Source organism: Osmerus eperlanus, chromosome 25, assembly GCF_963692335.1.
Source record: "Osmerus eperlanus chromosome 25, fOsmEpe2.1, whole genome shotgun sequence".
Lineage (NCBI taxonomy): Eukaryota > Metazoa > Chordata > Actinopteri > Osmeriformes > Osmeridae > Osmerus > Osmerus eperlanus.
Window position 1 is genome coordinate 2079001 of NC_085042.1, and position 17551 is coordinate 2096551.

The 17551-nt window shown below is 46.2% G+C and overlaps 1 protein-coding gene across 1 annotated transcript in view; it reads right to left on the reverse strand.

Annotated features, from left to right (window-relative positions):
* Positions 1–17551, reverse strand: part of zmat4a (zinc finger, matrin-type 4a) — a 60111-nt gene that overhangs the window by 12419 nt on the left and 30141 nt on the right. Inside the window, exons 4-5 of the mRNA XM_062451550.1 lie at positions 16350–16506; positions 6654–6875 (exon numbers count right to left, since the gene is read on the reverse strand). Coding sequence (XP_062307534.1) covers positions 6654–6875; positions 16350–16506 — 379 coding nt within the window. The remainder of the gene's footprint in view (positions 1–6653; positions 6876–16349; positions 16507–17551) is intronic.

Sequence of the window (17551 nt, forward strand, 5' to 3'; positions counted from 1 at the left end):
CCTCCAACCCACCCAGTCCCCTCCTTGCATGCGAAATCAAGATGCCCCTCGCTCTGTGGGCGCTTATCACTTTCACTTCCTGCTTCGTGGAGCCTTTGTGGTGAGTCATGGGGGGGCCATTTGTTTTGGTTAGAAGGGAATTGGCCCTATCTGAGGACAGAGTAAAAGGTAGAAACGCGGAATGAATATAAAGTCGGTCTCCATACTTTCTTCATTTGAAACCTGGCCATAGATCTTGATTTCACCCAGACCGCTCCTAAAGAAACCCCGAGAGCCCACGGATAAATTCAGTACTGCACTCATGCAAACAGTTTTCAACTGACGCATAGAAATATGCTGAGCCTTATGTCTCCACAAACTGAATGACATCTGGTGTCGTGTTCACTCTAACTCCTCATTATGACCTCTCATTGGGACAGCCAACAGTCATGTCACTGGATTTTAACGAACGCATGTCTGGTTGCCTTGGTGCTAATGGAAAGCTATTGCCCTGCCCTTTGAGGCCAACAACAAAGAGTCGGTAGCAGCATGATCGATAGAACAGTGTAATCCTCTGAGTGGATTGTTTATAAGCAGTGAAAGGTGGTGTGGCTTCACGGTTCATGCTAAATTAACCAGTGGCCATCTGCCTCTCTCAGATGGTGCATCTAGATCTTCTCCCAGAATACGGCAAGAGCAACCAGCCTGAAAACAGCATATGCTAGCCTTCCGTGGTGCTTGGGACAAATTGTACAATAGTTCAAAACGAAGAGTTAGCTCCACAATGTTACTAATGACCACATAACCATACCCAGGCACGATTCCCTCTACACACAAATTTCAAAAGGAGTCATTTGCTCCCTTACTTGAAACACGGGGAAAAAACAGCTTAAGTCTGGAGATTGCTGATAAAATTGCAATCTCTGTAGAATCGAGATGGGCTACAACTTGGCATGGGATGGTGATAGTGTTGGACTGATGTGTAGTCTCCACATGGGCTCATCTGCAGTCTATGGATGGAGTGCTTACCCAGAAGACACTGTGTTCAAAACACTGCCTTCCCCTGTGCCCTCTGGAAGAGGAACTTGATCAGCTGGGTGTAATTTGCTAGTCTCTGAGCCTGCCATTAAAGGCAGTAATAGATCTATTTTAGGGTCAGGAGGAGTGGCGGATACGACACACATACGAGAAGGATGACTGGTGAACTGTGATTGCTGGGCCCCCGAGAGGAAGCTAGAGAGAAGTGAGGGGGATGATAGAGAGTCAGTGTCTCTCTGTCTGTGTGTGTGTGGGTGTGTGAGAAAGTGGGAGACAGAGAGAAAGCGAGAGAGAGAGAGAGAGAGAGAGAAAGAGAGAGGGAGAGAGCGAAAAGAGAAAAAGACCAAGAAAGAGAGGAGACAGAGAAGGAGAGAGGAAGGACGTGTCAAATTACATCTCCCGGACACGTCTCTCCAATTAACAACTGGAATAGAGTCCGGAAAAACACAATTTGTAGGCTGACTTGATTGACAGGATTGGCTGCGGTCTAAATTAAACACTTTGGAAGGAATAGTAATCACTGATGCAATCATATCAGATTGCATTAAAATCTTCACGCGGCAGCTGTATGCAGAATCCTAAGGGACTGATTGATAAAGACCATGAGGAAGAAAGAAAGCGGACCGAAGTGACTGAGTGTGAGAGAGAGACACCAAAATGGCCTCCAGTTTGAAAGAGGAGAGGGAGTCTGAAGAAAAAAAGAAAAGAAAGAAATCCACACCCTGTTCTATTCTTCTTTCTGCCCAGTAAGCATGTTCTGTTAGGGCAAACACTGGAGACATGGAGATGATGAAATATACTCACACAGAGGTTAGTTACAGGGAAACAGCATGGTACTGCACCACAATCTCCAGCAACATGACGAAGGCAGGAAGGGTGGAGAAGAAAAAAAAAAGAGAAAAAAAGAAAAGATACAAGCAAGATAAAACCAATTAAGCATGTGTCATCAGTCCACAGATGGAACCCACGAGAAAACTAGGAAAGGAGAGCTAGGAAAGGAAAGGAGAACTAAGAAATGGAAAGAGAGCTGGAAAAGGACCAGCTCGTAAAGGAATAGAGCTGGGAAAGTAAAGGAGTTAAAGGAGAGAAAATGAAAGGAGAGCTAGGATAGGAGAAGAATGCTAGGAAGGAAAAGGAAACCCTAACCCTGGGACACGAAGGCTCCGGAAGGAGCTAGCAAAGGAAAGCTAGGAGAAGGTAACTAGGACTAAAGGCAATAATATACATATTACGTATTTATTAAGAAGCCCATCATTATCAAAGCATGTCTTCCTGTCAGTGGCATGAGACCGAGATAATCACAGATCCATATGGCTGACAGTAAATATGTGTCATCTGAACCCTGTTCAAATGTGAGATGAAATCATAATATTACACTTTTTTATTAGAAGCTAATCTTTTCAGTGCTTTGAAATGCAACTAAAACCCTCAAAAGACATCAGGAAAAGGAACCATTAACTGAGCACTGGAATGATAAGACACTTTTAAATGGGCACATTCAATTCAATCTTATTGTTATTTCTGAATACAATCACAAAATCTGTTTTCCTACAGTACATTCACTGAATGTACTGAATTAAATCCAATGTAATTTCTCCTCAAATTTTTTTTTGTCTTCCTATTACCAGGGATCCATTTGCTCTTGTTACTGCACGTGATAAATCCACCAGGGATTACAATGCAGTACTTTGTTTTGGGTTGACAAGAAACATTATAGCTTCACAGTAAGGTAAACTATATAACCACATCAAATGTGGAATTACATCATCTTACAGTAATGCACTGTGACCTAGGGTATACAGTACAGGTACAAGAGCTATAAAACATATACATGGCTCCTTTCGAAGTTGTGGGTAGCCGTCAAGGAAGTTACAACAGGACTTCCAGGCCAGCTTCCTCCCCTCGAGCCCGCAGGACGATAAACGAGGTGAGGTCGTTGTAACAACTAACAAACTGAGGGCGAAATGGAGCACAGATGGGGGGTTATGTCAGGATAAAGGAGAGCCCTAAACAACTTGGTGTTTTTATTGCGTAATGGTAAATCAGAGCGGAGAGGTGGACAGGTAGAGGCCCTGGAGGCTTGTCCTCAAGCGTCAGTATTGGTCAGCGCTGAGCTAATGAGCGGAGGTCCTGTAGCCGACCACACGCACGCAAACATCAATCCTGGGTTGTACTGTCCAATGTTTAGGACATCTCTTCAAAGAGCGGTTATCCATAGGACCCAGCAATCTGGCAAATGTCGAGAGCGAAGCCGAATAGATGTTCTCATTTGTTGACACACCAGCAAGGTCTGAACAGCCCAAAAGGCAAGGACGGGAAAAGGAAAAAAGAAGGAAAGAAAGAGGGGTCAAACTGAGAGGAGGGGAAATGAGATGTGCTATTTCATTTGTCACCCCCCCCCAACCCCCCACCCCCCACCCCACCCTCCGCCCCTCAAAAAAAAAGGAAAAGAAGAGGAAATGCAGAAATGGAGGAAGCTTTCTAAACAGGAACTCTGTGTGTTGAAAGATGGGCCTGCCAGACCAAACTCGGCAGCACTATGCATTAAGCAGCCCCAGAGCCCTGCTCGCTCTTCCCTCTGTGCCCCCCCCCACCCCCACCCCCCACAAAGGCAGTTCTACCCGTTAGGATGATTTGCCTCTTCATTACTAATTGATTATCGCCAGAGTGGGAGAGGCTCATTAGGGGCAAGTGCTGAATACTGCAGCTTCACGCTGACATTTCTGGCCCGCGTAATGACTGTGTGACGTCTCCTCCATCTCTCTGCAAGACACACTGTGCCAAACAGGTGGCGAGGGGAGGTGAGGAGGCTGCCTGAGTTATGGGACATCAGTCTGGGAGATGGAGATGTACAGAATAGACATCCGCCTGTGACGTTGGGGCCGACTGTCTTGAGGGCAGGACAGGTGGCATTGTGATGAGGTCAGAAAAATGAACACCGTCCAACTGAGAAATGGTTGGGTCCCACTTAACCTAAAACAATATGGGCCTTGTGTACGTACATTCCCAAACGTAACTGCCACGGCCAACCCGCAGATTGCGCACGCTGTGATACTTCAGTTTACGTCGTATTTACGAAACCTGTAGGTCATCGGGTAATCAGCGCCTTTCTCCGCCCACTATACCGTACATTGCGAGCATTTAAACGTGCAATTGAATGGGCCTCCTTCTCTCTTTCTATCATGGATCAGCCACCAAAGTCAAAACAGCGATGACTGTTTGAAATGATCCTGATGCCAATATTTGTAATGTAGCAAGGAGTTTAACAACTGCGGGAATAGAATGTGAACGCTGAGTCGGAGATTCGATGTAATCTTTGATTCACTCAACTAAAAAAGTGTGATCCTTGTGGCAAAAATCCTTTGGCCTATGTCTTTGTCTTGCTCGGGTTACGGCTGCCATTTCACCAGGAGGCATATGCGCATCTAGCCTGGTCCTAACCAGACCCTCGTACATTTCATTTGTACAGAGAGTCTGGCCTCGCTCCATTGACAAGTGTTGACTTCCTTGTAGGCGGGTACTCTGTTGAAGTTTAAAACTGTTGGAACTGCCCAGAGCCACTCTGATCTGCCATAACCAATCGCTAGCGTTCGCCTTAGCCAATTCCTTCACCACTACTGTAACAGAGCTAGCTGCCGTAGCTGGAAAATCAAACTGTTCCCGAACCCCGTGGGGAGGAGGGCCACAACATCATGGCCACCAACAAAACTCAGCAAAACTTGTTCTTGCTCTGGCTTTAGCTTATGGATATTCGGCAGCGTTGCAACAACGGACCGAATGCCTTCGCTCGCATCTTTCTCCGCCGCCATTACGGAACTACAACACAAACTAGCGCACGACAGCCAATCCCTCTGTTCGCTGATTGGCCAGTAGAAAATTAACCGGAGACATCTGACTTACTTACCTCATGGCCAGACCTAGTACAGAAGCAAAATGAAAATTGAGCGTAAGTACATAGGAGTACATAGGAGGGCAGAGCCAGGCTAATGCGCATCCTGGTTTACGCCTTTTTTTAACAGGCGGAGAATTTTCACCGCAAAATAGAGGTGCGCTTTCACAGGAAGTTTTTGTACATACCGCGGAATACATAATTAGGCGCACTATACACATCCCCTCCCATCTCTTTATGGGAAACTCCCACTTTCCCCTTGACCCTCCCGTGAATGCAGATGCATGACACGGAAAAGCGAAAACAAATACGCCTGAAGTGGGCGCAAAAGCGTTAGTACATGAGGCCCTATGTGTTTTCCGTTGCCATTGACTTAACTGAACCCACGAATGCTAATATATACCCATCAATAATTAATAACGACGACACACAAAGAACCTCATGTGACAATACACGCTGCAGGAACGACGGAATGGCGACCAGGCCCTCATGAATACGGAACATACCTGAAAAGTCACCAAACTCTTTGAAAAACTTGTCTCCAAGCCCACCTATCAACGTCAAGCATCAATCAGTCAATCAGTCAATCAGCCCCTGGGAGTGATAGAACCTCTCCAATCAAAGATGAGAGGAGCTGTGTTATGCCTACCCCTCGTGCTCCACTTCCCTTCACAAGCCCCTGGGCACCTTCTGCCAGCCTGGCAGCTAGCCCACCACACACTAAAGGTATAATATCTCGTAATTGTTATTGACATAGCACAAGTAGGAGACGAGAAGAGGACACCCTCCCCTCCTCCTCTAAAACTAACAGCCCATAACGTGTTCCCTGAGCCGGGGCACTTAGAAACACTCACTCTCTCCTCTCCTCTCTGCCACTGTAACAGCCTGGCCACTTAGAAACACTCCTCCTCTACTCACTGCTATTGTAGGAGGGCTGCAGACAAATTCAGAGAGCCACAACACAGTTGGAACAATGTACTCACTTACCTCAAAACCATGTAGTGTATAGCTCCTTGTAAAAGACAAATACTCACCGGTGTTATGGATTCATGACTGACTGAATGATGAAAGGACTTTGTTGACGATTTCATTCGAGGACTGCCAAACTGCAGCATCTTTGTTTTTGCCTCACTGAATCTCCATTCTCAATCCACTGCTAGAGTGCGCATAGTTCTTTGCAGACTTGTTTGTACTGAATGTTCTGCACCACAGACCATACTGTACACTGTAGACAAGCTGTTCTTTGATATAACACCTTGGCATAGTTCTTTCGTGTGTCATTCCGCATAACAAAAACTTGTCACCTCCAACTCATGTCCCCTCCACCCAAGGTCACATCCACCATAGGTCCCCTACGCCCAGGTCCCCCCTCCACTCTCCACCCAAGGTCACATCCACCATAGGTCCCCTACGCCCAGGTCCCCCCTCCACTCTCCACCCAAGGTCACATCCACCATAGGTCCCCTACGCCCAGGTCCCCCCTCCACCCTCCACCCCAGGTCACCTACACTCTCCACCCAAGGTCACATCCACCATAGGTCCCCTACGCCCAGGTCCCCCCTCCACCCTCCACCCCAGGTCACCTACACTCTCCACCCAAGGTCACATCCACCATAGGTCCCCTACGCCCAGGTCCCCCCTCCACCCTCCACCCCAGGTCACCTACACTCTCCACCCAAGGTCACATCCACCATAGGTCCCCTACTCCCAGGTCGCCCCTTCGCCCCATGTCCCCTCCCCCAGGTACCTTTCATCTCTCCCATGTCCAGGGTCTTCCCCAGCTGCTCCAGCAGGTCTGCACGGGCTGCGTTCTTCTTGTGCTTCTTGCCGTCGTAGTGCTGCTGCGCCATGCCCGGGTTGTTGAACCAGGCGTTGCATAGCTGGCAGTAGCGGTCCGAATCCCGGCGCTGCCGTGGCGAGGTCACAGGGGTCGTTTCTGGGGAGTTTTTTACTGGACTAGGCGGCACCTCTGCAGGGACAAACAGAACCAGAGAACGACGGTGTGAACAACACGCGCAGAGAAATACTTAGAAGAGTTCTCTATCTGCTGAAAGACTGGTTGCTTGCTGGCAGTTGACAGGACACGATGTGAGGTAAAAATGGATGTTGTCTCAGAGACATTGTACTGCAGACAAACTCACAGTCGGGTTGTGCCAAAACGAGTGGTTTTCTCTATCAAACGCCTAAAGATGATTCCTCCGAAATGGAACTTGGCAAATGCGTGGGTAACCAAGCTTCACTCACGGCTGCCCACTTGGGACTTCATGCATGGATGCCACCATTAACGCCCCGGACAAACAACTCACAGCACAGACGGAAACGTGGCAGTGCCGCGCAGCCCTGTCACAGTAATCACTCTCAACACTACAGTGCTTGTCCCACCCTGCCTAAGTCAACATGTAGAGTGAGTGGCCCATTCCAAAGAGAACAGATTTCATTAGATCCTACTGGGCCCTGTTTGTGTGCTGTGGCAGCAATTCCGAGGACACTGTGACCATAGAGTTGGATTGTCGGGGTTGTAAAAGCTATTGTCAGCATTCTGGTCCTCAGCTTAAAGGCAGGGTAGGTAATGTTGTTGAGAAGCACTTTTTGGCAAATTTGCTGAAATAAACATCACATCCTGATAGCAACCAATAAATCTAAAGGTTTGACAGTAAAAGGAAATCAATCGGATCCCTTTGGGTTTCTCAGGATTGTAATAAACACGATCAATCATTAAGGTTGGACCACCACTAATGATTGGACAGCATTCAGACTGAATGCAATGATTGGACGGGCTACTTGCCTGTCTACCTACCTCCCGGCAGTAGTCAGGTACCGCGTTCATGTGTTTTGGAGGAGTGGCTTTTAAGAGAACGGGTGGAATATTTGGGATTGAATCCCTTCAACTCAAGCTAAAATGTCTAGGTTTGCAAAATAGGCCTATCCTGCCTATAACTCTAGGGACACGACAGACACGACATACATGACGAAGCAATTAGCCCCCTACTCTAGACAGAATCCCACTCAGCCCATAAAGTACTGCAGCAGAAAAGAAGACAAGCGAATATGAAAGCATGGAATTAAGTGTCTGTAGGAGCTGAAAATCAAAGAGTGTGAAATGTATATCGTTTGTAGGGCGATAACAATAGGGGTAGGAGAACAAAAGGCTAGAGAGATTACTCTTCTGAGAAAAAAGAAGATAATTCCTTCAACATAAAGACAAGCCTCCTGCTTTTCCTTTGCTTGAGCACACATGCTGATTCAAACTTCTCTAATTGCATCCTCCTACTCTCTCACCATCTAGTAAGCGAAGTTTGCCCCTGGAAGCGAAAGACATTAACGAACCTCGCTTTCAGAAGCCGTTGTTTTAAAGTGGTGCGTAATTTGCATTGGCAAACACGTCAGGCAGTTTGTCTCATCTGCATCAAGTGTGTGTGTGTGCGCAATGTGACATGCTGCACAGGAGGATGTTTTGGACAGCACTGGCATTTTCCATGCTCATGTTTGATTCATCTGACACCCAAAACAAGCCCATTCTGTATATAACATAATGTAATATGCAATTAATACCCGAGAGAGAGGATCCCTTCTTCTTCTTATTACTTTTGAGCACTGAATAGTCCTCATTTTGAGACTACGGCACTGGCTTAATCCGACACAGAGAAATCCTCTCATTCAGCAAGACTTCCCAGATATATGGCTTTTTGTGTGCTAGAGTAGGCCTGGACCATGTGACCACCATTCCCTGAATAATTGACAGGGAATGGTGGTCACTCCCAGATGTGCCTATGACATTTACAACCCCAACAAAACACATAGCTCCCCTAGGCTCATTTCATGGAAGCAAACTATTGTCATTAGATTCTTCCTGCTGCTTTACATTTTAAAAGAGAGATACATGGCTATGGCATCACTATAACCTAATCATGATGACCTGTCTTTTTTAAATCCCTTGAGAAGCCCTCTAGGAGAAAGGTTTATATGTGTATATGTTTGTGTGTGTTTAATATCTATATATATCTATATATTATTTTTTTAAAGATTTTTTTAAAATACAAAATGTCATTTTTAGACAATAGCGAAAGCCTAAAGGTTTCATTTCCCTGAGATGACAGCCCTTCTTACCCTTGACACGAGCAGAGACTGGAGGTGAGGTGTGATTATCTGCTGAACCACAAAATAGAGGTCCTAAAGGGAGGCTGAGTGCTGCTGCCCGTGGCTCTGTGTCGTGACACCAGCAGCAGCCACAGGTGACATATTATACCATCGACCGGGCAGTTCCCAAATTTAGAGAAACCATCCATCACTTGGAAAAATATACTTTTTCAGAAAGAGAGGCATTTGGAGGCCAATGCAAGCCATTTGCTGCTGTATATTCCCTGATGTTTGTGTCTGAAGCAAAATAGAGAAATATTGATTTGTTTTATTCTGAAGTACGTTCAAAGGTTAGATATGTGTTGTGCACATATTTCAAATTTCACATTTTTTAAGAGAAACATTTAGACTCCAGATACATACTAATGGGCCCATGATGTACAGATTCCCTAAGTAATAGTGATGGTTAACTGAGTAGATGTGTTTGTGCCAGACTGTTAGCGAGCCGTAAAAGCAGAACATAAATCTCCAAGTATCTGTTTTTAAGAAATTACATGATACAGAACCGATACAGAAATTCATAACAACTTCATTAACAATGAAGATGCATGTTCAGACAGGCTAGCAATGCAGCAGTAGCTGAACACCATTACTCATCCTCTCTTCAGGGTATCACGGTCTGCGGGCCAGATGTAATCATAGCTAGTTTTTCATGCTTAATATCCTTATAGTCCACCTCCCTATATATTTTTATTTTGTTATAACTCCACAACAATCTCCAACGTTAACTATCAGTAAACACCTACAAACGAATCATCCAACCCTAGGTCGTCATCCTGATTATCACTCCACTGGGCATCATCCTTCTGCTTATCATCCCACTGGTTATCATTCCACTGGGTTTCATCCCACAGTTTATCATCCCACTGGTTATCATTCCACTGGGTTTCATCCCTCTGTTTATCATCCTGCTTACAATCATTCCACTGGGCATCAACCTTCTGGGTTCTCGTCCCACTGCGTTTCAGCCCACTGCTTGTCATCCAAATGCTTATCATCCCATTGGTTATCATCCAACAGGGTTACATACTACTGGGTTACCTCTGCTCTTCATCCTTGCCAGGCAAGGCCTCCTCCCCATTCAGCCCCATTCATCTCTGTGACTGTGGGATAACAGCCCTGCTTCCAGATAACGGCACAGTGGGGTGTGTGCCCTCTCCCAGTATTTAGAGCATCATTAGAGCCATGCTGTTTCCATCCCTGTGTGCTCTTTCAGGCAAGCTGGGGAACAGAGGCTAGCCTGGCCATCGTCCCTCTACCCCATCCCCTGGCACTAGTCCCCAGCCCCGCCCCGGAGGGGCAGATGGGTGTCCAGGCTGCCTCGGTCAGCCTGTGACAATGTATCGACACACCCACTGTGTGGAAGGCACTTTAAAATCACTTAGAAGGCCATCAATTCTCCAGTGCGGCAGGGGAAGGATATTTATAGGGTCTTGGATTAGAGAACAACAAAAGAGAAAACGGGGGTACCCACGGAGAGAAAGAAAGAGCGATAGAAAGAGGGAGGGGGGAGAGAGGGAGAGAGAGAAATGGAGGACAAGAGAAAGGGACAGAGAGAGGGGGAGACCGAGAGAGAGAGCGCGCGCGCGAGAGAGAGAATGCGAGATGGTGTGTGTAACCTTCATTCGTCAAGGGCAGAGCAGGATCTGTGATTGGTATATGTGGTACAAAGAGGTGTGAAAGAAACAATGAGCCGGAGAAAAGGATGCTTTCTTCTTCTGTGGAAATGGTAGCGGCAAAGGCTGACTCTGTTTGCTGTCATGAGGGAGCATGGATACTAGTAGAGGGTGGAAAGGCTGTGTGACTCATCTATATGACCTAGTACAGTCTGATACATAGCTGCATCACTCCTTCAGATACATAAATGCTTTCGCTCCTCTACTGAGGAAGGTTGTCTCATGTTTCATAACATGAGGCAATGAGTCTTCTTTAATGAGTAGACTAGCGGTCCTATTTACGGTTTGCAAAACCAAAACATCTTCTTCACCTTAACTGATAGATGGATGACGACGCGGATGCAAGTATTAGTGTCTTCTTTGGCATCGTGCTGTAGTGGTAACTGTAGAGTGTGTGTGTTTTATTGGTGCTGATTAAAAGGGATATGAATCCTGCAGTCAGGCAAATGATGTTCTTGCATCATCATCAAGTCAATGAGACTTCACATGAGTTTTTTTGTAAACCTAAGCAGTTCTGTAGTTAGCTAGCTAGTAGCCCCACAGTCAATCTGTTTGATATCCTTATTTGTTGGCTATTTGGTCTTTGATGGGAAGTATATAATTTCATGAAATAATTTAACGTCTCCTCTCCAGTTTTACATCATCCCAAAACAATGTAAAGTTACAGTCAAATGTGTTATGTTGTTACATTAGGATAGCTTGAACTTGAGCCTGATACAGTTAGTGGAAATCTAAGACATTTTTGGTAGAGATATCATTAATTCACAGATTCTTTTTTACCCTGGGGGGGTGCATAAATACATTCAAGATGCACTGTAATCCAGTTTGCATGAAAAAAAAAGTAGGCGAATGGTAGGCGAAAGGTTGAAAAAGGCCACTTCCCTTTCATCCTAACAATCATTATGGAAATACACTGAAACAACTACATATGCTGGTATCATACTGCATTTAGTTTCAAAGCTCCAAAAGCAAAATAAACAGGATCATCTTTCTACAGCATTGACTCCCCACCTCTGCCTAGGCAGCCCTTCTGCGTACACAAAGTGATGTGTAAAACGCAGCCTTCGTGAGAGCAAACGGCTCTGAAAAATCTGGTGAGATTCAGCATCTCATGGATCAAAAAGAGAAGGATCAAAGCGCTCTGAATCCGTGCAGTTATCTTTCCCTACAATGCCTTTCCCTTTTGGGCTTTCCACCCACCCCCCCCCCTGCCTTTTGCCCCCCACTGTACAACTGACAAAACTAAATACTTTCTCAGAACACGTCTTCACCTTGTCTCTGAGGCACGACCACAGCAAGCTGTGCAGTTCTTCCTGCTGGGTCCTACTGTAGCTCTGTAGACACCCAACACTTCTTATAGATTAAAGTCTTTGGACGTTTGGCCCGTATTTCATCGATGGATATGACACAGAGTGGTTATTTAAGAGTGCAGCATTGTACTTGTAATGGGGATAGCATGCATGTTCCTAAACTACAGAATGCAATCTAGAATTAATACAGCACTTATCTAAATGGTAGAAAAATGTATTGAAGCATCACAATGGGTTGGAAAAGACATTCAGAGCTGCAGCTTTTGTGCTCATAGCCTGCTGACTCTTGGAGACAGGCCAGGAATTTCCCATACAAGATGGAAACTATGCTTTCAATACCCGCTGAGCCATTTGGGGAATAGGACATACTGTATAAGCGCCAGTGTTTGTATATGAATACTAATAGGAAATGAACGACTCATTCACTCCTAACCGAGTCGAATAGCACAGTACAGAAGCATGAGAAACTGAAATGCTCACTGTGTTAACAATTCAAAAAAATATGTGAACACGCATGCCGTATGTGGGTCACTGAATCCACATGTTCTTGTTGCCATGTCCTGGAGGCCTAAACTGAAAGGGCAAAATCGTTTACACATGCTCACATATGCCGTGTGTGTATGCTCTACAATAAGAATCCTAAACATGTGATGACAAGGAGAGAGAAAATAAATATGAACCTTAAAATACCTTGCTTCCTTCCTTCTTTCTTTCCTTCCATCCTAGCCTCCTCTAAGATGTTGTGTGCAAAGTCCTACAGAATTTCACTTAATGTACAGTATAATGTTAAATAAGAGCCTGTTAGCGGCTCCACTAACAGGAAAGGATACATTTAAAAAGTATTTGAGCCAGAACCATGGATCAATCATCCTCTGAATGAAAGCATGCTGTTCTGGCATTAATGGTGTTTGGGTAGAATGTGAGTATTGGGTAGAATGTGAGTGTTGTGTCTGGGGTGAGTGTTGTGTCTGGGGTGAGTGTTGTGTCTGGGGTAGGTGTTGTGTCTGGTGTGAGTGTTGTGTTTGGGGTGAGTGTTGTGTCTTAGCGTAGTGTCTGTTTGAGACTTGGTACCCAGCTGTCCTATTGGCTAGAGCAACGTTGTCCTGGGACACGGTTGGTTAAAAAAGATGCACTGGGCCACTCCGCTAACATTCCTCAAGTAGAAATCGAATACTGGGCTCTTCTGATGCCTGGATTTATCTTCCTCACATTTTCTACTTATAGCCCCGACGTGCCACTCCTCTCAAGCGAACGAAGGTCCCAGCCAAGACCTACATATCAGTTTGGAGAGATAAAAAAAAGCAGTTACTTTTAACGCTGCTCGTCAGTTTGTTGTGTGACAGGAATAATGTTCTGTACTGTGAGTTTACTGTAAAGAACAGGATGCTAGTCACTGTCACTGTTTAGGTACAATGGCTCACAGTCAAACAAATGGGCAGTGGAAGTTACCCATCATTTTGATCTGTTTCTTTGGCTATTCCTATGCCTATTCTGCATTCGGAGGGTGTGCTGTACTAAATGTGGTAGAGAAACTAAATGATCTGTTAGTACTCCTGTGTAGTGGCTGTCAGGTTGGGAGGAGGGCTCGGCGGCATGGCCTGTGTCAGAGCGATTGATCGCTAAGTCCATTCCTCCCTCAGTGAGGCACACCATGGCCACTGTTCTGAACCACTGGCCACAGATGGCACATTTAATGACTGTATCTGTCTTTGACATTGAAGAAAAAAGTAAAGAAACAGCAAAGCAGGAGGCTCTCCTCTAACTTAATCAGCAGATAGTTTTATATAATCTGCAGAAGACATTTTCAGTTGAGTTTAAATATTTACATTTACATTTAGTCATTTAGCAGACACTCTTATCCAGAGCGACTTACAGTAAGTACAGGGACATTCTCCCCGAGGCAAGTAGGGTGAAGTGCCTTGCCCAAGGACACAACGTCATTTGGCACAGCCAGGAATCGAACCGGCAACCTTCTGATTAATAGCCTGACTCCCTAACCTTCTGAAATATTCAGGATAGAACACTTTATGAAATGCAAACGCTAAACTGGTTACTGTGGCTTACAGGTCGTTTGGATGTAGCAGTGTAGAAAGTTCCCTAGAGGTATTTGGTTTCCCGAGGTTTATAGTACCAACATATAGTAACACTGAACAGAAAGGCAGACGTGATGTTATTCGACATGACTCAAATCACAACGTCCTGTTGAGGGAAATCAAGCAATTGTCACAGATTGCACGCAGTGCTGTTGACTAGATATCTACTGACGAATGTCTTCGTTGGATTGTGGTGCTGTGTTCCTGTCTGCCTGGGTTAATCCCCTGGAGCTAACCAGGCAGCGAGGGGAGGGAGAAAGGTCAGGCTCCTTAACATCTGAGGAGAACTGCAGGGCCATGGCTCGTTCTGCAGCCCCCCTCCCCTACACCTACACCTCCCTCTCCATCTGCTCATCCACCTCCATTCTCCATTCTCCACCCCTCCTCCTCTCTCTCCCTCCCCCTCCACCTCCCCTATCTCGGCACCTATTCATCTCTCCTTTCCACTCCCTCTCCATCTGCTCCCCCACCCATTCCCTCCGGGAGCTCGCCCGACGTCACGTCATGTCATTAAATACTTTACAGTTGTCGCTGTCGTCAAGGATACATCCACATGCAAGCGACACCAGAATACAGTGTATGGAGGAGTACAAGTGTTTGGAGAGCGAGAAAGGATGCTTCCTCCAGCTTTAGTGTGCAATACGTTGCAAAAAACAACAACACTTGTCCCATCAGATAGTGCAGACCAAGACATCCACGTCTAGTACACACGCCTACGCACACTTTAAACAAAGACTGTAGCTTTGTTATTCCAAACGATCACTCCTTAGTCGGAGGCTTCTACCGTTTCCTCTTCCTGTGAGATTGAGATTGGCTCATGGCAGCCCACAACGCGGAGTGACTTCTGCACTCTCCTTTCTTTGTGGGTCAATTAGAGCCGAGGGCAAGGAAGTGAGGGTGGACACTGATGTGCAATGAAAGGGTGACACAGCAGGCTTACCACACTGCCCTCCTCTCCCTCCCCTCCTCTCCCTCCCTCCCCATGTCACTGTGCTGTGAGAACTCAGGGGTGGAGGAGGAGGAGAATGTTCTGAAACATGGCCCACTCAGAACAACGCCCCCAGGCTGCACATCCCTGCACGCAGACAGTGTTCAGCTTTAGAGCTTTGATTTAGAACTACAGTACCCATAAGGCAACATTTAGACCACAGAATCTGTTTATATATTGGCATCCACAGAGACAGAGGAGGACCTCTCAGGGTAATGTAGTCTTACTTGTTTCGGTTGGACCAGAATAGACAACCGTATAAACTACGGTTATCGTTTTTCCCAGTAATTGCGCATCTACACACATCAGCATTAGTATAAAAGGGAACAGTCTCTGACGCTTTTGTGAAATAAAATATTAACTGGAAACTTCAACAAGACTAAAACAATGACAACAATGAAAACAACAACATGAAATTGCAAACAATAAAAACGAAATTACCCCTATCCGTATTTCCCTATCCTTCTGTTCCTCTCCCTGCAAAGCGAGTGGACATTGTCATACGTTTTCAGTTTCCCTTCATTTCCATCGTGACCAGCTTTCATTACTCTCTCAACTGCCAATTTGTAAACAGTGAGCAGCTGTAGAGGTTTACAGAAGTTGCCAAACTTCCTTCACCTCGAGGTGAGGAGCAGACGGTAATTAAATATAAACAAAACAGAGGAAGCTCACCACTGCTAATATGCTACAATAGTTAGCAAAGTGCTGCTATCCCTCAAGGAACCTGTTGCTCTAACCAGTGTTATCTGCTCTCATTACAGAGCGACTCCCCCACTCACACACACACAGCGTGAATACAGAAGCATGAGTCTAGTGTGAATTCAGACAATTTGTTAACTGCATGTCTAAAGACCATTTTTTAACTGAAAAGAGTAACTCAATGATTGGCACTGAGATGGAGAGAGAGAAGGGAGGCAGGGAGAGAGAGAGGGATAAAAGAGAGAGGTAAAGTGGGAGAGAGAGAAGGAGTGAAAGAGAAAGAGATAGAGGGGAGAGAATATAGAGAGGGAAAGGACAGAGAGAGGAGAGAAGGAGAAAGGGCGAGGGAGGGAGGCAGAAAAGGACAGAGGAAGAGGGAGAGGCTGAGAAAGAGAGGCAGAGAGACAGACAGAGAGAGAGAGAGAAAGAGAGAAAGAAGAGAAAAAGAGAGGAAGAGGGATAGGCTGAGAAAGAAGGGGAAAGAGAGGGAGAGAGAACGAGAGAGGGAGACGTCGACAGGCACTGTGAGAGGCGACCTACCTTTGGCTGTGATGGCGGGCTGCTCCCCCAGAAGCAGCTTCAGCCTCTTGGCGTGGATTTTACCCTGGTAATGTGACTGTGCCACCACCGCGGAGGTGAACGACATGTTACACAGCGTACAGCACTTGTTCTTGTCCACGTCCCCCTCCTCGCTGCCCTGAAACACAGACACAAGGCTACAGGTTCAGCTGACACAACTTTGAGTGACAGCATCGTGACATGGCTCCGCCTGAAGAGCTTCCAAACCGAAAGGGATGCGTAGAGTCAGACACTGACGAGCCGACCAGAACCTCAGCAGGGTTCAAGCGCTTAGGGTTTCATCTTTCTAGGGAAAAGCCTTGAGGCAGTTATATCCTATGTGACCCCTAAACATCAGTGTGAATGACCTGAGAGCATGATACAATTCATTGCTATGTTGTGAGTGTGTATGTGTGAAAGAGAGCCAGAGAGAGAGAGAGATGAAGAAATAAGAGACAGAGAGAAACAGAAACAGAGATGGAGAGAGACAGAGACTGAGACAGAGAGAGATACAGAGAGAGAGGCAGAGAGACAGAGAGAGATACAACGAGAGACACAGAGAGAGACAGGAATAGCTAGAGATGCAGAGAGAAACGGAGACAGAGAGAGATACAGACACAGATACAGAAACGGAGACAGAACCAAGAACACAGATACAGAAACAGAACCAAGAACACAGACACAGAGACGGAGACACAGAGAAAGAGCGAGACACAGAGAGAGACGGAGGGGGCGAGAGAGCAGCATGGGAACCCAAGACAGGCAGGTGTACAGTGAACACGTCAGTAAACTCCAACAGCGACAGACGAGAGGAGCAATTTGACACTCCTGGCCGGCTAAGTCATTAGTTTCTTGGTGGGATGCAAATGGAGACTATTCAGCGGAAAGAAGAGAACGGGGGGGGAGCTGAGCAATGGCAGGGCCCTCTCCCTGTGGCTCCATCTGTGCAGAGAAGCACATTACCCTGAGAGAGCAATCAGGGATGAAGCGGAGAGAGGTCAGAGAGAGATGGATCGTCGCCATTTCTATTGGGAGGAGAAGGCTGACCCAGGGGGTCAGGGTGGGGGTCGAGGATGGGGCTGGCAGGGAACAAAGATGTCCGGCTCCAACTTTCCATGCTGCTTACAGTGTCCTCTCCTCGAGGAACTGTTTTTTTCCGACGTGGCGCGATGCCGCAGAGCCAC